Genomic DNA, 22,219 nt, shown 5'->3' on the forward strand with positions numbered 1-22,219 from the left:
TTTGAATCATAGATCGGGCAATAAGATATGGGTTTTTCTACCCAGTATCAGCCTATCATAAATTGTGCCCAGTAAATGGCAGTAGACTGCCCCCTATTATATAGAACCTAACATAACTGACGAAATTTGGGTGAATGATACTTTGGTCTACCTCTCAGTATGGGCTTGGCTCGGGGGAGAGCGGTGCAAAGGTGGTTGGCGCATACCCTAGAAACCTTTGCCCGTCATTCAAAAAACCTATTTACAAACGGAGTCTCGTCACCAAAACAGTCATCTACTTATCTTAGTTTCTACTTTTTGTCTAAAATTAAAAAATGATCCACATACATAAAAATATTTATACCTACATCAGAATTTCACCGCTCAATAAATTCGCTAACAGTACGCCACAGTCTGCAGGCAAGCAACAGGTGTGCATGTATCTAGCTATTGCACCCTTATGAATTCTAAACTCTACTGCAAATTACTACTTCGCGGCAAAGAAATAAATAAACTTGCACTTATAAAATACTAGCTTTTGCCCGCGGCTCCGCCCGCGTTATAAAGTTTTTCAGGCTAAAGTTTTCCGTTATAAAAGTAGTAATTTCCCGGGAGCCTATGTTCTTCCCAGGGTCTCAAACTGTCTCCATACCAAATTTCATCTTAATACGTTGGGAAGTTTTTGAGTTTAACACGTGCAGACAGACAGATGCAGCGGGGGACTTTGTTGTATAATATATTTTTTAGAACTTTTAAAGTGGAAAAATCCCGTCACACGTCATTGTTGCATAACTTTAACCGTTTACGCAGCGCAGGCAACGGAAGCTCTCAAAACTTATAATTTTCCCCGTTTTTGCAACATGTTTCATTACTGCTCTGCTCCTATTGGTCATAGCGTGATGATATATAGCTTATATCGGTCCACAAATAAAGGGCTATCCAACACCAAACGAATTTTTCAGTTGAAACCGGTAGTTCCTGAGATTAGCCATTACTGCTCCGCTCCTATTGGTCATAGCGTGATGATATATGACTTTGAGCACTCCACAAACAAAGGTCTATTCAACCCAAAAATATTTTTTCAGTTCGAATTGGTAGTTCCTGAGATTAGCCATTACTGCTCCGCTCCTATTGAATATAGCGTGATGATATATAGCCTATAGCACTCCACGAACAAAGGGCTATCCAACGCAAAAATATTTTTTTAGTTTGGACCGGTAGTTCCTGAGATTAGCCATTACTGCTCCGCTCCTATTAGGTATAGCGTGATGATATATAGCCTATAGCACTCCACGAACAAAGGGCTATCCAACGCAAAAAGAATTTTTCAGTTTGGACCGGTAGTTCCTGAGATTAGCCATTACTGCTCCGCTCCTATTAGGTATAGCGTGATGATATATAGCCTATAGCACTCCACGAACAAAGGGCTATCCAACGCAAAAAGAATTTTTCAGTTTGAACCGGTATTTCCTGAGATTAGCCATTACTGCTCCGCTCCTATTGGGTATAGCGTGATGATATATAGCCTATAGCACTCCACGAACAAAGGGCTATCCAACGCACAAAGAATTTTTCGGTTTGGACCGGTAGTTCCTGAGATTAGCGCGTTCAAACAAACAAACAAACAAACAAACTCTTCAGCTTTATATAATAGTATATAGATATGGGGTAGATTTTTGTGGAACTAGAAATACATAATAATACCAACTACCGCACCAAAAATCTCAATTAAATATTTGATTTTGTGCAACAAAAACACCAGCATTCGCAGTCTGCAGTTTACAGTCGCAGTAATCGTATTTTATCGGTGTGTGATATTGTTTGCGCAGGAGCTGGCGGCGCCGCTGCAGCAGGCGGCGCTGCGGAAGGTGTGGTGCTACCCGGTGCAGTTCGCACTGCCCGCGCCGCGGGCTCCGCTCGTCGAGCACTTTGTGGACCGCGACCCCGCCATGTTACGCTATCTTGGCGAAACTCAGATCTTGAACGCTACATATCTACAGAAACTGGTAAAGTTTGCTCAAGTAAAAACTGAAAGTTAATGCAAAGTATAGTTTATACGATTTATTTATAAGGCACAGAAACAATGTTCAAAGATACTTGATCATTTATACAATGTAACAAACTATTATGTGCTATACTAAATGTAGCTGCAGGTACTAAGAACAAATGTTGTCTACGGTTTGATCTACTAGTGGCACTGAGACATCTGACTCAACAATGTAGTGTCCAATTTCGAATTTATATTTCGTATAATGTCATAAGATCGTTAGTTGTTGTGTCCACTGTAATGTATGTAGATTAAATTTTATGACCTTTATATCAAAGTTGTGATCGATAATAGTAAAGTGAGCATTAAACTAAAAGACAATAACGTAGAGCAACTGCAGCGGTTTGGTTTCCCACAGGAATGTCTGTACCGCTACAACTGTTTCGACGACAAGAAGTTCGAGCACTTCCTGTCGCGCGTGTGGTGCCTGCTGCGGCGGTACGCGGCGTGGGTGGGCGCGGGCGGCGAGGCGCAGCTGACGCAGATGGCGCTGCCGGTGCCGGTGCTGGACTGCCTGCACCGCTGCTTCGGCGTCACCTTCGAGTGCTTCGCCAGCCCGCTCGACTCCTACTTCAGACAATATTGTTCGGCTTTCGCAGACACTGACACGTACTTTGGATCACGAGGGTGAGTTGTAGTGGTAATCAACTAATAATAAACCATGAAATATAAACAATTTGAAATGGCAATAAATATTTTAACTTTTCATACGGCTTAATAAGAAATTCTTAAAACAGAAGTATTGTATTCTTCCAATTCATGTTTCCAAGTTGTTTTTTTTTTGTTATTAGACACATATAATTGGGACAATACAAAAATAATCATTATTATCCTATTAGATTTTAAGGATTTCCGTTCTGTATCTTCGAAGTCCAAAGTCCTATACCAATGAAATCAAAATGGGACAATTCTGAAGCAATAAGAAATCCAAAGCAAAAAGAATAATTTAAATTGGACCATGGGGTAGCAACTTATCGCTGAACAACCATGATTTTTTTAAAACGAATAGAGTAGCCTTTAGAATCGGATAAAACATAATATATAAACCAGTGAAATATCTGCTAGTTATAAAAAAATAGTAGAAGTAAATTGAGTTTTGTTAGTGCCACAAAATATTAGGAAAAACGTGTTCCGAAAGTATGGGCAGAATTATAATAATATAGATATTTATGAAATGGTTAAAAAATTTAAGACTATTTATTGTGGAAATTAATTTTAAAACGTGTTGTCAAACATACATACAAATGTTGCCAATTGTAGGCCGTTTTTGGAGCTACGACCCGTGTCAGGTTCAATGGTTGCTCACCCGCCCTACTGCGAAGAGTTACTGGAGGCGTCTTTTCGACACATGGAGCGGCTGCTTCAGGACTCTGCCGAGCCTCTCAGTTTTGTTGTGGTATTGCCAGAGTGGCCCGACAGGCAGACTCACGCCCTGCACAAACTTCAAGCCAGCCATTTCAAGAGAAAACAGGTAACCTTAAAGATGAAATGTGCAAATCAACTGGTTGTACTTATTTCGGTCCTTAGTTTTGGCGCTGAAGTAAACGACGAACATGTATCATAATATGTATATAGTGTTCGCTCAGTGGTAAAATTCGACCACATTTTTTTTTTTAGTTTGAACGATATTAAGGTTCTTAAGTATTCCTTCTTTTATATTTTCGTTAATCGTGCCAAAATCTCACTCTCCTTCATGCGCGCAATGGTTTCAGAAAGGGTTACAAAATTAATACTTCATTTTAGCTATTATATACAGGAAGCCCAATTAATTAGTCTAATAATTGAAGGCACTGGTTCCCCGATTGAAGGCCCCGCGATTCTCTTATCAAATCAATAATAAAAAATAACACCTTAAATTATCATCAAAATATTGTTTATTTTCTAAAACACTGCGGCTGTTGAACTCAAAATCAGGAACAAATATGCCTACGCTATCTAAAGCGCCATAGTATGCGATAAAATGAGGTAATAACTACTCCGCCTTTGACCGGGTACCGACGCCGTTCTGCGCCGACCGACCATTGAGCGCACGCGCACAGCCGGCGACATCCCTCTGCATCCCCCTTCCCCGCGCATCGATTCGTGTTAGGTCACGAGAGGTCGGTCACGTTACCTAAAGGTCAATGTACTTTTGGCGTTTGGATAAATGCTAGTTAATCATTTATCTCGGGTAATGGTTAAAGGTACGAGCCTGAAACTATTTTCATTATATTTTATGAACTCTGTGTTATTCCCAGATTCATTTAATAGACTAATTAAATCAGCTTCCTGTATATTTGGTAATTGTTGTGATAGCGAATAATTTACATCTTTTATACTGATCATGTATTTATTTTATATTGATCATTTTTATTTCATATTGATTATGTTTAGTGTTTATATAATAATACTCATGTTATTTCTTCTACTTGAGACGCAGCTATGTTTTTTCTTAATATAATACAAAGCTGAATCAAAAGTGTTTCAGTAGATATATAAAAACTACAAATTAAAATATTAATGTTTTAGGTGGTGATCCCTGCGTTCGAGCACGAATACCGGCATGGATTTCAACACGTACTACCCAAGTGAGTAATACCAATATGTTACTCAGTCTCAATAGACTTGAACTGATAGTTTTATTTATCACTAGCTTTTGCTCGCAGCTTCGCCCGCGTGAAGAAGTTTTCCAGGATAAAAGTCCCGCTTGTGCGTTGTAAAAAAGTATGCGATTTAAGACAAATAGTTGTGACCAAATTACACAAAATCATTATAAATTGTAACTTATGTGTTATACTGATGTATAAACAATATTACTGTAAAGTTTCATCCAAATTTGTTCAGTAATTTTTTTGTGAAAGAGGAACAAACATACATACATTCATACATCCATCCTCACAAACTTTCGCATTTATAACATTAGTAGGATTTATCATTAATGAATTCAGTTACAGAGTATTAAAATCCTATAGTTCATGTATTTACTTAGCTTAGCTGGAAATTTAAATTAGGCACCAACTCTAAGTAGATAGTTTATAATATATGTGTATATACGTTATAGCATAATTATATAATTTTTTGGGTTGTAGTGATTTGTGAAGTCGGATTTATTTTCTGTTTCTGTTTTTCTCGCTTTCTCTAATTAACAATAAATAGATACGGTCATATTAATCGCGTTTCATTTGCTTTTAGTTATTGTTATTGAAGTCATTGTTTATCCGAAGATCTTCATAAATCCTAATATACTTACGCCCGTATTCATAAACTTTATTTATCTAAGGTCGGAGCATTGCTGTGATGACAAGTCTGTTTCTCGGCTTTGTTTATCTGACAGCCAATTATATTAAAGTTGTATCTCAATATTAGCCAATCACAACGGCCCTATATCTAAGCACTGTGAAGGCTGCCATGCCGTCAGCATTGAGATACAGACTTATCACAGCAATGCTCCGTCCTTAGATAAATAACGTTTATGAATAAAGAGGTTACATTTTTTTTGGATCGTATACATTGAAATAAGTAGACGCATATTCAAATCGAATCAGTAGATTTTATAAAAATCGGAGTCATAGAAACATACATACATACTCATCGAATACATTATCTCTTTTTTTTAAAGAGGCTTAATTAAGTTGTGATTGAACAGATCATTTTAGAAAGTCAGGAAAGGTCCGTCACTGCACACGCGTGTTTCGCGCATGTGCAGTGACGGTGAGATTGCGGCACACAAAGGTTGCGTATTTGCCACAGGAACGAGGTTTACTTCCGCTGGGGTGGCGGTACCGTGGTAGTGTGGCTGCAGAACGCGGCGGGGTTTGCTCGCTGGGGCCCGACGGAGGAGCGTGTGGAGGCGCTGCTGGACGCGTGGCGGCCGCGCGCCAAGCTGCGCGAGCCCGACGCGCCGGCGCCGCCCGCGCCCGACGCCGCGCCGCACCCCGCCCACCCCACACACCCCGCGCACACCGCACACCCGCAGCCGCCCGACAGACGCTAGGCACCGCCCTACAGACGAACTGTCTAAACTGTAAATAGTTAGCGGGCCGGTCTTCAGATCGTTGCCCTTTAAGTTTATAGATATTTTTTTCTGTTGTATAGCGCGATGAAGTTTTATTATGTTTTGATTGTTTATTATATTTTCAGAAAAATATTTTATTTTTATATTAACCTGTTCCCCGGCCCCTAGAGATAATCTCGAAATCGGTAATAATTGTAAAGAAGAATTTTAAAGTTTGTAGCTCTGCTGTGCGATGTCAACCTTTCCCATGTGTATTTGTCCGCCTCTGTGATTCAATTATAAATCTAAAAATGTAATAGGTATCAACAGCTATCGTTGTTATGTAAAATTCATTGCCGTCTAATGTATCCGTATAATAAGTAATGTCTTTATGAATTAAAACAATTACATTTCATAGTAATATCAAAAATAGTTTTGGTGGCCAATAAAATTCACGTATTAAAAGTGCATTTAACTTGCGGCTCGCTGCCAAGAACGCACTGTAAATTTTGATAAGGGTATTTGACCTAATATGACCATGTAATATTATGCAATCTATTTAGAATATGAGTTAAAAAGGTTGTAGATTCTTTGTACATTCAGTCAGAATTACCGCTGGCATTAATTACTTTAGATTTTGTTATGCAAAAACAAAAACTTTAATGATACAAGATATCAGGTGTAAATTATAAAATTCTATTGTAAGCTCAAAGTAAATATTATACTTACACTGTCCTCTTACTAAATCGTGCGACTCGAGGCTATGAAATTGAACTCTTAACTATGCATTGAGTGTGTGTATAATTTTTTTACTATGGTCAGTTACCCTGTCACAATTATAAAATCGTGTTTGGGACCAACATCTGATATGTCGTATTTTAATTTGATAAAGGCACCGTACAGTACAGTAGTCATTGGTCTTTCCTCGTTTCCATCTAAATGGGAAAAGAAATAAATGTGTAGATGTTTAACAAAAACACATGTAAATTCAGTTTACTTAAAATATTGAAAATATACCTTTATTCCGTCTGGACATAAAATTAACAAAAATAATAAAATGATGTACATATTTCGTGGTTTTTGCTTTTTAATCATACACAAGAAAATATCCTAATGCAAACTTAAATATTAATGTTAGTGAAGAAGATAAAATATTGTAAGTATTGCAATGTTAGATTTACAGATCCTACTTAATATGTCAATTTCATATAGTTAATATGTTAGATTACACATATTGCAATGCCTCAGGGCTAACTTGAATTAATCACTTTTTATATTTAAAGAACAAGAAAAGTGTGCAAACCATTATACTATCACAGAGGGAAGTAGCAAAACTTCTATGAAGTCTAGATTATTAAGTAAAAAAGATGTAGATATAGGTTCTACATTACACATAGACTGGACAGCTGACAGGGTCATCGTGGTGCGCACGAGTCACAATTATCAACGCCTTCATAGAAGAAAAGCTATCCAATACTACTAGATATTATTTAAGATTTCCAAAGATAATTTCATAACCTATTCCGTAGACAAACATAATATCTCTAATTTGACAAAAAGTAGTCAATAATGTATATTAATTATAAGGTATTAATGTCTTTTTGAAACTTTTGGGGGTGAATATAGGACAGCTTTAAATATTTTTTTTAGTAACAAATACAGAAATGTCTTGTGTTGATGATTTTATGACTATAAATCACCCACTAGACACAAATATTTTTTTTTTTACTAAAAATTGCTGTCAGTATCCTTTTTAAGTGAGACCACTTACCCGATACTCAAAACTAGTTTAGTTGACCTAAATATTTTTATTAGTCAATATAAAAAATAAGTAAAATGAAACAAAAATGCTAAATAATGTTTAAAATACCTTTACACATTAAAGTTCTTTAAACATCTCAGCAGAAGGGATCAATGCACAGCAATGTGTCAAAAAAGTATAGTCCAGTGCTGGCATTATTATTTATGAAAAATATGGGATATTAAATGTGCGCTTAAACTGACACTTTCGGTTTATGTGATGATTTAGATTTAATGATCCAGAGATCACAATGGTTGCGGCGAGGCTACGTAACCATGTGCAAAAAAAAGGGTCCTCCTTGGTCCAGTGTACGAAACACAAATAGTAGCAGCCTTGACGGTTGCAAGGACCTGGAAGTGTTATATTAGTGTTACTCTTTCTGCAATTTTTACACAAGCTGGAGACATAAAAAAGGTCGCTGGTTTGGGTCCAGGGGCTTCACAGCGATTGCAGGGTCACAGTGCATACACCGCCTAGCCCTATGGCAGTTATGAAATCGGATACCCGATTTCGGAAATTTTTTCATTGGCTAACATAAATTAACTTTTTTTTTATTCATTCGTTAAGATAAATGCTGCACACACTGTTATAAATGTTCGGTACAGTTATCCACATAAATAGCTAAACAAATTCAAAACTTAGGCTCCGTACACCCTTATGTGTTTTTACAAATTTTTTTAGTCACAAAGATCAAATGAAGTATTTACTGTACTTCACGCGAAGAAAAAAATATATATTTTATTCAAACTTAACATGTGTACACAATTTGATGTTTCCAATATGTTTAGTTAATTTTGTGGCTGACTGTAGGTACATATAGATTCTTATTTGAATAAAGCAGCGCGTCTTCCGGAACATGAGTCATGCAAATATAAGTAAATGAGAAATATCTATTCTTCCTGCTGTCACGTTCGTACACGTCCAGTACAAACGTACAACTATCGTCAATCTTAAGGCCCAGGTTCTACTCAAGCGGGGGGATGTGAGCTGGCTAGATAGAGCTGGACAGAACTGTCTACGAATGTCGCGGAAAAAAATAGTAGAGCGCAGAATAAGTTCGGACGTTTCTATTGTGTGTCGCCCGGCCGCTCACCGCACATTACTCACATCTCCACTGCTCATATGATGACTTAGAAAAATAAACTACATTAAAGATACTGTAAAAACATAATCTTATTGATCGTTCAAAAAGACACATCTCCGCTCTTTTCGCTTTGTTGAAACCCTGACCTTATAACCGGCTTAAAGTGTAGTGTGAGCTGTGAGCTGTCGTCAAAAAAATATAATATTATAAAGAGATTATTAAAATTAGAAATGCGTTATAAGATACAGAGTACTATGGATAAGTATCGTCACAGTTTCAAAACGATCGTGTCACTATTGTAAAATTAAATAATTTAGAGTACTATCTACCATTCTTAAAAATGATAATTTTATAATAAAAAGTTCGAATCTATAAATACACTACTATTGGTACTAATAAAAAAATGCGCTTTACTATTTAACTAGCACGTGGGTATATAATCTTTTAAATCTCGAAAAATGTCAGCTTTTTATAGCCCAGATCCGCCATGTAGTTAAAACATTTAATTATCCTACTTTAGCGAAATGAGCGTGAAAGTGGGCTACCTGTATTTAAAATATATATATATATATATATATATATATATATATATATATATATATATATATATATATATATATATATATTTTAAATCTTATACATGCCATTTTGGTTATCTCATTGATGGTACATTACTTTTTACTCGGCTACTTTATATCGGCTGATTAGACGTTGAATTTTAATACGTTTACCAACTACCGCAGCTATATGTAACTTGAAGCTCGCTACTATTTTGTGTACGGCGCGAGGCACCAAAACCAAAATATCTTTGTAATTGTGTACCGTATAAAAAACAGTCGAGTACGGCAAAATTAACGGCAGTCTGTTCCCAAAGACTGACTGAGACAGCGAAACTTGTCGGTGATTCAGAGGAAATCTTCGCTACCGTCTCATTGTCGTTATTGCCCAAATCGACTTCATAGTATATTATGAAGCAGCATGGAAACACTAAGACTCACTACCTACAGTTCTAGTAATAACGTATTTAGAGAAATATTTATAGCAACTGTTGCAAGGGCTCATTATAAACCAGACATTACTTATCATAACTCTTAAGGCAATACAACTAATTACTGCTAAGAAAACTACTAGATACATATTTTATTGCGAACCTATAACGTTAACAATCATATTTAAATTAGAACTATATGTTATATCCAGGGGACAGTTGTATCCATTTTTAAAGTTCGTCAATATATTTATCATAAAAATAAAAAAAAAACACAATACTTATTCAAGATAATTTGTGAATAATGTACAATTTTCTTTATGTATCAAATTTGAGCATGGAAAAGAAGAGCTGAAAACAAAAGAATATCATAGAATTGATAATATTATAATTACATAAATGCAGTTCCGTGATAATTTAAAACAAATGAGCGCTCTTTTACAAATGATGGTTAGAATGAATGCTATTAGTTAGGTGGTGCTGCATAGTTAGGTATTTTGTATTCCAATTATACTTTGAACATTAAATTACATTAAACATTTAATTTTAAATCAATTTGTATTATTTTATATTTGCCAGTTATTTTTAATATCAGCCCTGTAATTATATACTTTGCCCACTGCTGAGCACGGGCCTCCTCTATTACTGAGAGGGATTAGGCCTTAGTCCACCATGCTGGCTTAGTGCGGATTGGTAGACTTCACACACCTTCGAAATTCATATAGAGAACTTCTCAGATGTGCAGGTTTCTTTACGATGTTTTCCTTCACCGTTAAAGCGAACGGTAAATTTACAAAGAATACACACATGATTTTAGAAAAGTCAGAGGTGTGTGCCCTTGGGATTTGAACCTGCGGACATTCGTCTTGGCAGTCCGTTCCACACCCAACTAGGCTATCGCCGCTTTTTTTCCTAGTGATAAACGAATATTTGAGGTTGTAATTTGAATTATTTTAGATACACCTGTTATTCTGCAACACCTGTATTTATCCATTAAACTAATAATTATTGAGCGTTGTTGTGTAATTTTTTTTCATACAAATGATATTCTTTTCCAATACAAAATTTAAAAGAAATTTCGTTGTTACACATAACTGTAAAAATTAATGCATTACGTGGTAAGCTATTTTAATCTTAATAATATAAAATTAATAGTGAAATTGGTAAGTGCGAGTAACCAACATATTATATATATTATTAAGTCTTACAAATATTATAAAGAAGAATGATACCGTTCGTATAATATATGAAGTTATATGTTTTTAACTTTGTTATTGTAAACACATTCAGCCACATTTAGTACAATCCATCGAGCCACTACATATACAAATGCGTGGACGAGTTTGTAGCCTGTCAACATAAAATCATTTATTTACAACAATATTACAATATGGTAAAATAAATGAGAATTAAGTTGCTCGTCTTGTGCATTTAGTGACTTGTAGGATATCTCTTTTATTAATTATCTTGTTGCAACATATAAACAAAAAAATTTCATCTCAATATTACTTTCATTGTTTACTTGTTCAGTTAGGTATAATTATAATTTTCTTAATGTCAGTCAATCAACTAATAGCCCTGAAGTTAGCTATCCATTTAATGTACTTATCTAGATTAGTATTGGTGAACTTTTTTTTCGGGGGGCCACAAAAACTTCATAGTTATATTGCCTCGGGCCATAATGACCAACAACAAAATAAAATGTAACATTCTATTTATTTTAATTACTATTCACAATTAACTGCTTGATATTATTCTTTAGGAATAGTCTCCATAGTTTTTTGTGATTTTATTTCACAGGCGACCGGCTTAATTAATCTAGGAGATTCACCGCGCCGGTTGAGTATAGCTGATCTAGATTGTTCATTTTTCTATTTTTTTCAGCGACATTTATATTGCTTTACTCTTTTCCACTCATGTAGATATAGCGTCTATTAAGTTGTAAGGCGACTGACAAGGTCCTTTACAAAATTTTCCCACAAAATCATCTTAAATATATTTTCCGCACCACATCAGGTCTTTATGGCCATTATAATTTGCAAGTTGCAATTGCAAATTCAGTGATTTTAATTCTAATTGTAAATATAAATGTGGACAATTTGCACAATATCCGACCATTGTAGTTTTTGGCCATATGAATTGTTTGGTAATTATCTTTTTTCCAGAAGTTTTCCAAACTTGTTTGTTATAATATGGAGTATATACATATTAATTATGATTAAGAAATTATTTATTTTAAAACTTGATTTTCACCAGATTTACAGTGACAATAATTATTAATGCAATAAATGTGGTTAGCTTAGCTTATACTATTATAATTAAAAGGATGTCCAAATTGTTTAAAATCTTCAATTGTATTCTTCGTCTTCATCCATAGCAAAATCAACACCAGAATCCACAGCACACACCGGACTATAAAACATAAGAAACAAAATTGTATGGTTTTCAAACAAACACTCCAAAAATGGTATCCAATAATATAATACCAACCTTATAGCTCTGCATGTAAAAAAAACAATCCTTTTCAACTTTTTGTTGTAAAAAAAGTAGTTGTATGCCCAGAGGCTGCCTGGTTCTCCAAATGGATCGCTGGCTAGGTCAGGGTTGTAACTGTATATACGGCATTCATTTAAAAGCACTTCATCATCAATGGCAGCCCAGAGTGCTGGACGCAGTTGACGCCAGCGCATGCCACCTACGGCGGAGAGAGCCGCATCCACTGCACCTTGCACCCATGTCAGTGACGGTTCTGCACTGAATTCACTGCTCTGTGTAACATAAATTCATATTTAACATCTTTTTTACCCATCACTAGTGCATGTTTCCACTAGTATATAAAGGTTGATTGTATTAAATAGTGAGTTTGGTTGGGTAGGTACTAGCACATAGTCCATTTCTGCTATCAAGTACCACTGTTTTTTTAAAATATAGATATTACAAAGTAACTCAACTCCACTTTTTAAGTGGAATGAACACTAGGTGTTAATGTTCCATTTTTAACACATTCACTGTGGCTCAAAACAATGAACTATCTCTCAGTGCAGCAGCCATAAATGGAGATGTTGTCCTGTACTAACTATTTACAAGTGAAGCCAGCAAGCTTGAGTTTTGTTTTCAAACTCCAGTTGTGTGCTTACATGAACCATAGTTAATATGATAAAATCATTGTAAATACTGTAATTTTGGAACATTTTGCCTAACAATTTTACGAATCAGGGTTATGAGCTCAGTGCCATGCAGTGCTAGTCTACACACACTACACTACTACACTACACTACACTAGTCATGTCACACTATGTGTAGTCATGTTGCTTACTATCAATATTACCAACATTCTTATAATTCAGTTATTTAAAAAATAATAATAAGAACCTTTTGAATTATTCAGAATCTATGATTTTTTTTACATTTGATCTTAAATTTAAATATTAAACTTTAATTAAAACAATATTAAAAACAGTTTATAAATTACCTTTGTCATTGAAAAGTCATAATCTGGAAAAGCAGCATTTAATGTTGCAATAAGATAAAATAAAGTCTTCCGAGAAATAGTGTCACAAAGAACTCCCTCATCATCACCAGACAAACTGCGGCTAAAATCAAACATGATAAATATAAATCTCACAGCAAAAATCAGCAACAAAAAATAATATTAACATTAAATTATATACCCAGCATATTTTTCTATATAAGTCTGATGAACTTAAGCCAGAAAAAAAACCATTTGATGAATTAAGTATAGAAACAAGTTAAGACATAATATATTCACACAATACTACCGAGTTATATATAAACAAAACAAATTATCAAAGTTTTATAATTGAAAGTTAGTAGGTATCAGTGGCGAAGGGTGAAGTTTTTCAAAAGGTAACCCGAGGCAAAAGAATTTAGTCTTAGTTAACATATCGCGCCCAATTTAACAGAAAACAAAAACTACGTCATTCGGAATTAAACCTAAAAGGGAAGCCGGTAGGAATCGGGTTGTATGGACGCTTCGCCACTGGTAGGTATGTATGCCTACAACTTTTGAAACTTAATTTTCTGTAGTAATTTATTATTATTTACCTGTATGTGACACTCTCTGGAGGTGACAGTGCATGGAGATTGTGTGATGTTTCTCCAGCATCTGTGAACTTCTTATAGAAAGCTTTCTCTGTCCCAGCCATCTTGCAGCTGTAGCTCTCGACACGGCCCTGGATGGCACTGTCTCCGTTCAGGATAGCCAGTGCCCTGCTCAATGCTTCTAAACGTCCACTCTCCAAGAGTTTCATTGTTTCTGCTCGTCTTACGACCTGATGATTCTTTACCCGCTCAAAATACTTATTATTAGTGGGTTACTTGTGTTTGTGCAGCACCTTGCACTATTTCTGTACATAGCCGTGGGGTGTATGAATATTCCTTTTCTTTTTGAGTGTAAAAGGTTCACACTCGGAATCAAGTTCGTCTTCTTTTCTTCTTCCGCGCTGATGGAATGCGGGAACATCACAAATGAGAAGAAAAAGTTGATATTGTAAAGTGCTGTATAAGAGCAAAGTATTTTTAGATTGTTGTTGGCTTTACACAATCAACGGCGTCACTGCACTTGTAGTTCTACAAAAGTCTATTAACACTACGAAAACGTTACAGCCCAAAATCCATAGAATACATCGTCACAAACTGTAAAATATCGGCACTAATATGTTATTTTGTACTTTCCACGGTTTCTGGAAAATATATTACTCAATTAATGGCTATCACAATTCACAAACCAACATTCAACAAACAATGTTACTTAGTGTTCGCAATTCGGTGTTCCCAGTAAATTAGACATAGTTTTTTTTAATTATTCATAGCCATGGATACATGTCCTTCAGCCGAAATTCGTTATACTTCAGACAGTGTTACCTACTGCAAAAAATATTAACCCCCAACATTTTAAGTTCAATAAAAACTAAATCTCCACTTGAAGAAACACCAATAAAGTTATATTGTACTGACTTTTCAAACATAAATTTGGCTATGAAAAATATTTGAAATAATATTGTAGTTCATGAAGTTAATGTTAAGGATGTCCACTATATTAAAACAAATATTTAACGACCAGCATTTCACCAAATAATCTCAGCATGGACAAAGAAAATTGTTCCTCAGAGTGGTTAACAGCTCTATATGAAGTAATATGTTCAAGGTAAAACTGGTAATAGCGTTTTATTTAACTCCTCAATCGGTAATCGGAGTAACAAGAAAATACAGTAGAAAATAAGAAGATAAAAAGTAAATATGTAATCAACACGGTTCCTCGAAGTATTGAATCCCTAAAATAAACCATGCCGCTAAATTTAGAAGATCTTTTCTAAGTTGGGAACTCTCATCTTTAGACGATCAACCAGCGATCAACGATGATGGTGACCTGAGGATGGTGATTACTTCTTGTGATTAGTCGATATTCACTGATGCCAGATAAACAGCTGCCATATGGAATTGGGAATAGTACAACAACTGGTATATATCATTATGCACGTACACAAGGGCACGTATGTAAATAAGGCTGTGAGCCAAATTCAAAAAGAATATAACCACTACGTACATAATGTCTCAAATAAGGAACATTCAATTTAATTTTTAGATTGTGGCTGTAAACTGGAAACATTAAAATCGAGCACGAGTCTAGTGTCAATTCATCAAATGTCATTATCGACCTTGTCAGTTGATTACACTGGTCGACTTTTGCCTGCAAAATATCAGTTTTATCTTTTATAATTACATTTTAGCACTTGATTGGTGGCCTAAATAAAAAAATCAACCGAATATAAAAATGTCTGTTATAACTACTGTAGCTAGAGAGATACTTAGATCAAGATGTACTAATTGTTTATTATACAGAACCTATGGTTAGTAATCAGTAGTTTGGGCAATAATAGATTTATATTTACTTCCAATAACAATATGAACATTTACTGTGTAATTGTGGGGCATTTATACGTTTTCTTTTTATTCTTTTATGTTTTCCTATTGGCACAGTTTGTGTGGAAAACATGTAGTGATTCAAACTTTTAACAGTATTATAATCTTAATTTCAGCCACACGAAAAAGGTTCTACCGTAACACTGGAATCGTACAAAACGATAGTAAGTGGGAAGTTACATTAGACCATCGAAGATTAAAAACACCGAATGGGAGTGTGCTTTTAGTCAATAGTGAACCACTGGCACGCGCCATTGCGGCAGAGTGGGATGCTCAAAGTGAGGCTATTTCGCAGCCAACTATGCATTTGGTAAGCAGATGTATAACAAATATTATTTTATTATTCGCATAAAAAACATTGGTAAGCTAGACGTGAAGTATGATGGCACAAGTTTGAACCAAGACAAATTTCAAGTATGATATTTTTTTATTCAGTGTACAACATATTTTAATCGCATAACCATTTTATATCACTTCCAAATTGTATAATAATAATTTTGTAGATGTCTACAATATTGTATAAAAGAGAATAATTTTAACAAAAAATAGTTCTTAAGTATTTTGTTGGGTCTGTTGATTAAACAGAACATGTTTAATGCAATTAAAAGGTGGATAGATTGATACCACTAATTACCACTATGCTAAGTTGCCTTTGGGCAATTTCCGTTTTAATTTAAAAAAAAAAAATATCTGTTATAATCCCTTAAAATTTTATTTGTTTTTATAAATAATCATTTTTTAATTACAGAAATAAATCATTAAAATCTTTCTAATATTATAAAAGGTATCCTATATTTTCCTTCTTAAAATTCTTTACTGTAAAGACAACATTATCCAGTTGGTATAGTGTTCATTGATGGTATTGAGGTGACATACTGTTTGTGATTATCATAAAGATATATTTACGTTTTTGAATTAACTTATATGGAATTTGGACTTTTAAGCGTTTTAATAATCATTATTAATATATTGATTGTGTTTATTTACAGACAGCTTTGTGCAATACAGCATTGGATAATCCTGGAAAATTAACCTCACATGATATAGTAACTTATTTATTGGAATACTTTCCAACAGATACACTTCTCTTTTACAATGAGGTATGTTAATTTATATGCTTAACATAGGTTTTTGATTTAATAAAAACATAAATATTCAGAATCCTAGAATTATTATTTGTGTTTTGGTTGATAAGACAGTATAATATAATGAGCTAGAGAGCCAATATACATATACATCATTGTAATGGTAATACTATGGAATAGTCTTATGTGGCGTTAATCTCTTCTAGCCAAATTTCAGCCATGATGGGCAATCTCAATGGAGATTATCCAGGTACACAGGAGGTATAATAGTGCACAAGAGTGCATGCAATACATAGGTGGACTTTCTATTCCTTCATTTTCTTAGTTTTCACCTCTAGCTTATTGGTCACTTTGATTTATATTTCCCTTCGATTGTTAAGCTCACAAAAATATAGCATATGTATGTATGATTGTAGGAAGAGAGAGAGTTAAGAATATTACAAGAGAAGAAATGGGGCCCTATTCTGAACTGGTTTCAAAAAACATTTGATGTTACACAAGATGTTTCTAGTGGTTTTGAACCACCACCCATGCATACTGAAACCAGGGCAATTCTAGCAAGATACTTGCTTGCTTTCGACTTTGCAGCACTCAATGGTAAGTTACTGTTTACATACATTTACTGTTTGTTTCAAACAACTTTTAGAAGTTATTCTTTTTTTAAAAAAGCTGAATAGGTTTCCATTGCATTTTAAGTACATTGGACATAATATTAGCTTTCTAAGAGTACATTGATATTATAGTGAGTGTCTAATCAAAATTAAAGCTTAAACTATCCATACTTCGTAAATAATAAAACTATCCAGATTTTATCAACATGTAGAATTAGGTTATTCTTAAAAAAATAGTAAATCGTACAGTAGTAATAATAGTGTAAAATTTTGCATATGGGGCATTCCACGTGAAGCGGGCACGAAAAAAAACTCGATGTCTCAGATTTTCGTAATATTTGATTATGTTATACCTGTATATGTCCTCGATCCAGATACAAAATATTATTAAAGTATAAAGCCTGGTAAGCGAGTTAAAGGACTTTTAAGTTTTGACTGGCCGGCTGGTACACGCCACTTCGAATCCAATTATCAAGTTTTTAAATGTTACAATAAAATAAATAAAGCAATGAAATAAATACTTCATTTATTGAGCTTTTTTATTGTATTTTTGGAAATTGAAAAATGTTTTTTTTTCTTTGAAAAAAATATGTTTGAAAGTTTCAAACTTGAATTTCACAAAGTTGGCATATTTGTATTTTTTTTATTTTTTTTCTAAAAATAGCTACTATTGTATAGATAATCTCTGCGAAGTTTCATAATGGGCTGAGAAGTAGTTTAGGAGCTAGACCGATTACAGTGCCGAAGCGCGGCGGTCGCCAGAAAGAGCGAAGTAGTAAAAACTTTCAATTAAACTAAATACTTTCGATTAGACTATTTTATCATGTTTTGCATCGCTCTAACGATTCAATTACATCTAATTATAATATAAAAAATATATTTATATTACTGACGGTGCACAACAACATTTTAAAAAGATTTAATTGTATTAACTTGTTATATTTCAAACAGGATTGTGGTAAAGATGCAGAATTTCATTTTCGTGCCACTTCACATGGCAGAAGGGCAATTTGACGGTCTCAGTGGTAACCTAAAACGCCTGGAGACACAGGCTAGTTTACATAACGCATCAAACAAAAGCCTTCACGATACCCGACCGCTTATACATATAGGCTAGAACATCAATGCCACAAACTCATATTTATTATTACCACTACTATTTATTATTATTATTCATATATATTTTAATGTTTCAAACTTGTATTTCACAAAGTTGGCATATTTATATAATAACGTTTTTCTACTAAAATAGCCAATATTGTATATAGATTATCCTTGCCAAGTTTCAAATGTTGTTGTACACCGTCAGTAATATAAATATATTTTTTTATATTATAATCAGATGTAATTGAATCGTTAGAGCGATGCAAAACATGATAAAATAGTCTAATCGAAAGTATTTAGTTTAATTGAAAGTTTTACTACTTCGCTCTTTCTGGCGACCACCGCGCTTCGGCACTGTAATCGGTCTAGCTCCTAAACTACTTCTCAGCCCATTATGAAACTTCGCAAGAATTATCTATACAATAGGAGCTATTTTTAGAAAAAAATAAAAAATATAAATATGCCAACTTTGTGAAATTCAAGTTTGAAACTTTCAAACATATTTTTTCAAAGAAAAAACATTTTTCAAATTACAAAAATGCAATAAAAAAAGCTCATTAAATGAAGTATTTATTTCATTGCTTTATTTATTTTATTGTAACATTTAAAAACTTGATAATTGGATTCGAAGTGGCGTATACCAGCCGGCCAGTCAATACTTCCAAAGTCCTTTTAACTCGCTTACCAGGCTTTATACTTTAATAATATTTTGTATCTGGATCGAGGACATATACAGGTATAACATAATCAAATATTACGAAAATCTGAGACATCGAGTTTTTTTTCGTGCCCGCTTCACGTGGAATGCCCCATATTTTAATTATAATCGTTGAACACCAAATTAACATTTATAAACATTTTTACCAGCAATTAGCTTTGGTGTGGAAGCTCTGAAATCACCAATCTTAATGTTAGCGTGTATAAACCGAAGATTAGAGCCTAAAGAAGCTGTCATGCTAGCAAGACTTGAAGAGGAGTATCAGGTTAGTTTGGAAATTACAATATTATTTTTTTATTAAGATAAATTAATGCCATTGAGTAAATTGAGATTTTATATTTATTATTCTTTGGCGAAATATAGAGCCTTTCTCTCTTGTTGAATATGTTTGCCTGCTGTATGGCTCAATGAAGGTGAACATATTGCTGCATTACTTGCTAGCATAAATAAATATTTGATAAGCACAGTACTCAACCCCTTGCTATGGAATGGTTGCTGGTCTCCATTAGTAGTAATAATCTATATAGATAACTGAAATGTAGCTACATGAGTACATACAAAATATAGATATACTACATAGTCGGTGCATAGCCGTCTCTCGAAATACACATCGGTATGTCGATGTCTAATTTAAACAGCTAGATGTTCAAAGCATGCGGGGCCACATAGACACTCATTTATATTCGGTAAAATTGATTCGAGTCAAATCATGCGACGTATATACTAAGGTCAACAGTAATAGTATATTTTCTGACTGTGATGTCTATAGAATGTTTACCGTAACAGCAAAAATTCAGTAACTATTTAACCTTGCTTTCTTGCTTGCTCTAGGCCGGTTGTTGCTTGAGGCTTCGGGCCTGCCTTTCCCTCTACAAAAAACCCTAAATCACTGTAGTTATCCATAGCGGCACGCCATATAAACGACGCCAGCGCCATCTACTTAAAAAAATAGATAAAAAATTCTAATATTATACACGGTAGCAAATTACCGCGATCGGAAGTAGCCTATTCGTTATTCCAGAACATAATATGATAAAGATAATTATCATTAACCAAATGTATTTAAAAGTTTTTGGGTTAAGTAAAAAAAAATCCAACCAGTAAAATAGAAGAGATCGATAGATAGATAAAGTTAAATTTTTTTGGACTGTGCAAAGGCAGAAACGTTGTTACATCACGAATTGTTTGTCATTGATCATTTTATTCGGCTAGTATTTTTCCTTTCATTTGTACATCTAATACTTGACTCTAAACCGCATGTTCCGGAATACTAAACGCTCAGCACGGAGGTTTTTTTTTATACTGTCGCGGAAGGTGGCACAATAGGGTACCGGACTCATTTTTGTTCTTTACTATTATCAAATATTTACATAATATAAATTATAACACAGAAGGAATTATTAAAATCCGGTTAAAAATCAACAAGTTATAAGTCTTTGAATTTCGGTGGAAGGGGTAATTAACAAGAAACAGAAAAGAGACGAAATATCCACATGTGACGTCATCGGGAATTACGACGAGTGCGAAAAAAAGAGATGAAGCGATATCCCCACATCACGCCCACTTCTGCACGTTACAATATTTTAAATATGAATAACTCGCTCATCTTTTAACCAATTGTTATGCAGTTTTCGCAGGAGTGCTTCTTTTTCGTATTATTAACCATTACATATAGAATAATGTACAAAATCAAGCATAGGCCGGTCCCCTATTCCCCTGATGGTAAGTGGCGTTGCATCCAGATAAAGCATTCATTGAAAAAGATGATTAATTATCGCTTGTTAATCGACACAACTATTTCCACCTGTTTAGAACTGGATATATCTACACAGTTTGATCACGGAACGCGACTCACTTAACCTGCGGGGTTTACATCCTTTATAGTTGTGATTTTGTTGTTTCAGTTGTCGCACTGGGGCCGCGTGCCGTGGGCACATGAACTCAACCAGGCGGAGCTCACCGCGCGTGTGGCCGCGTCATTACTCGTCGTGCATTGCTCTTCCGAAATACATACCTCTAAAGTCAAATCCTCTCCACAACAAGAAATAACACAATAAATTAGTTGTTATTAAAATTTTACCTTTTATTTCTATATTTCTATAACGGTTTTCATAATGCAATGTAATCGTATTTGCCGTAGGTAATTCTGGCAAACTTTACTAAACACAGATAAGCATTTAATGTTTCATACGTAAAAATAGTTTTCTTACATAAGAGAGCATAATTAGGAAACCCTAAAAAGGAATGATGTATTCGAAAAGTGGGCAAGTAATATCTATAAATAATATTTGTTTACATTTATATCTAGTCCAAGGTTGGCGATTACATAGGGTATTACAGGGTTTATATGGTGTGTTTCAGAAATTAAAGGACTTTTAAATTTAAACCACAAAGAAACATATTTATAACAACAAATGTTTTATGAATTACACTAACATTCCAGTGCAGGATTTGAATCCACTACTACACTCTAACCACCGGTTACTAGCCCCCTGCGCGACCGCGCGAGGGTGTCGCAACTGCATCGGTTTTCATAATATTCAATTGCGTTGAAATCCATTTTGTCAAGTACAAGGTATGCGAATATTTATATTGACGTGTCACTTGTTTGTTTTACATAATATTATTTCCCTCATACATTTTACAAGAAATTCTGCGCATAGTTTCTACGTACCTACAACTTAGATTTTTTTTGTAATAATCAAGTAGATATGTATGAATAAAAATAATATATTGTATTATTGTTGTAAAAGGAGAACATGCGATTCGGCATTAACTTTGCAGTGTAGACCTATAATGCTTACATACACATTATTTGGTAAGTACTAGAAGTTATAAAATGTGCTAACTAGAGGATCTTCGTTTCTTCATAATATACCTACTGCG

At 34.4% G+C, this 22,219-nt stretch overlaps 3 protein-coding genes across 3 annotated transcripts in view; 2 read left to right on the plus strand and 1 right to left on the minus strand.

The window, feature by feature from the left end:
* Positions 1-7,470, plus strand: part of LOC115450537 (mRNA (2'-O-methyladenosine-N(6)-)-methyltransferase) — an 8,845-nt gene extending 1,375 nt beyond the window's left edge. Inside the window, exons 2-6 of the mRNA XM_037441717.1 lie at positions 1,668-1,985; positions 2,385-2,653; positions 3,287-3,497; positions 4,535-4,593; positions 5,756-7,470. Coding sequence (XP_037297614.1) covers positions 1,668-1,985; positions 2,385-2,653; positions 3,287-3,497; positions 4,535-4,593; positions 5,756-5,999 — 1,101 coding nt within the window. The 3' untranslated portion in view covers positions 6,000-7,470. The remainder of the gene's footprint in view (positions 1-1,667; positions 1,986-2,384; positions 2,654-3,286; positions 3,498-4,534; positions 4,594-5,755) is intronic.
* A 2,680-nt stretch (positions 7,471-10,150) lies between these two features.
* LOC115450539 (repressor of RNA polymerase III transcription MAF1 homolog) lies at positions 10,151-14,673 on the minus strand. Its single transcript, XM_030178590.2, has 4 exons — positions 13,938-14,673; positions 13,345-13,465; positions 12,363-12,640; positions 10,151-12,284 (listed from the first exon to the last, which is right to left on the minus strand). The coding sequence occupies exons 1-4, from the start codon at positions 14,141-14,143 to the stop codon at positions 12,221-12,223; spliced, it is 669 nt and encodes a 222-aa protein (XP_030034450.1). The 5' UTR covers positions 14,144-14,673; the 3' UTR covers positions 10,151-12,220.
* An 827-nt stretch (positions 14,674-15,500) lies between these two features.
* On the plus strand, positions 15,501-21,407 carry LOC115450538 (ATP synthase mitochondrial F1 complex assembly factor 2). Its single transcript, XM_030178588.2, has 6 exons — positions 15,501-15,742; positions 15,932-16,125; positions 16,805-16,915; positions 17,317-17,497; positions 19,483-19,598; positions 21,238-21,407. Exons 1-6 carry the CDS (start codon positions 15,667-15,669, stop codon positions 21,388-21,390), a joined length of 831 nt encoding a protein of 276 aa, XP_030034448.2. The 5' UTR covers positions 15,501-15,666; the 3' UTR covers positions 21,391-21,407.
* Positions 21,408-22,219: the final 812 nt, after the last annotated feature.

Source organism: Manduca sexta, chromosome 23 (genome assembly GCF_014839805.1).
Source record: "Manduca sexta isolate Smith_Timp_Sample1 chromosome 23, JHU_Msex_v1.0, whole genome shotgun sequence".
NCBI lineage: Eukaryota > Metazoa > Arthropoda > Insecta > Lepidoptera > Sphingidae > Manduca > Manduca sexta.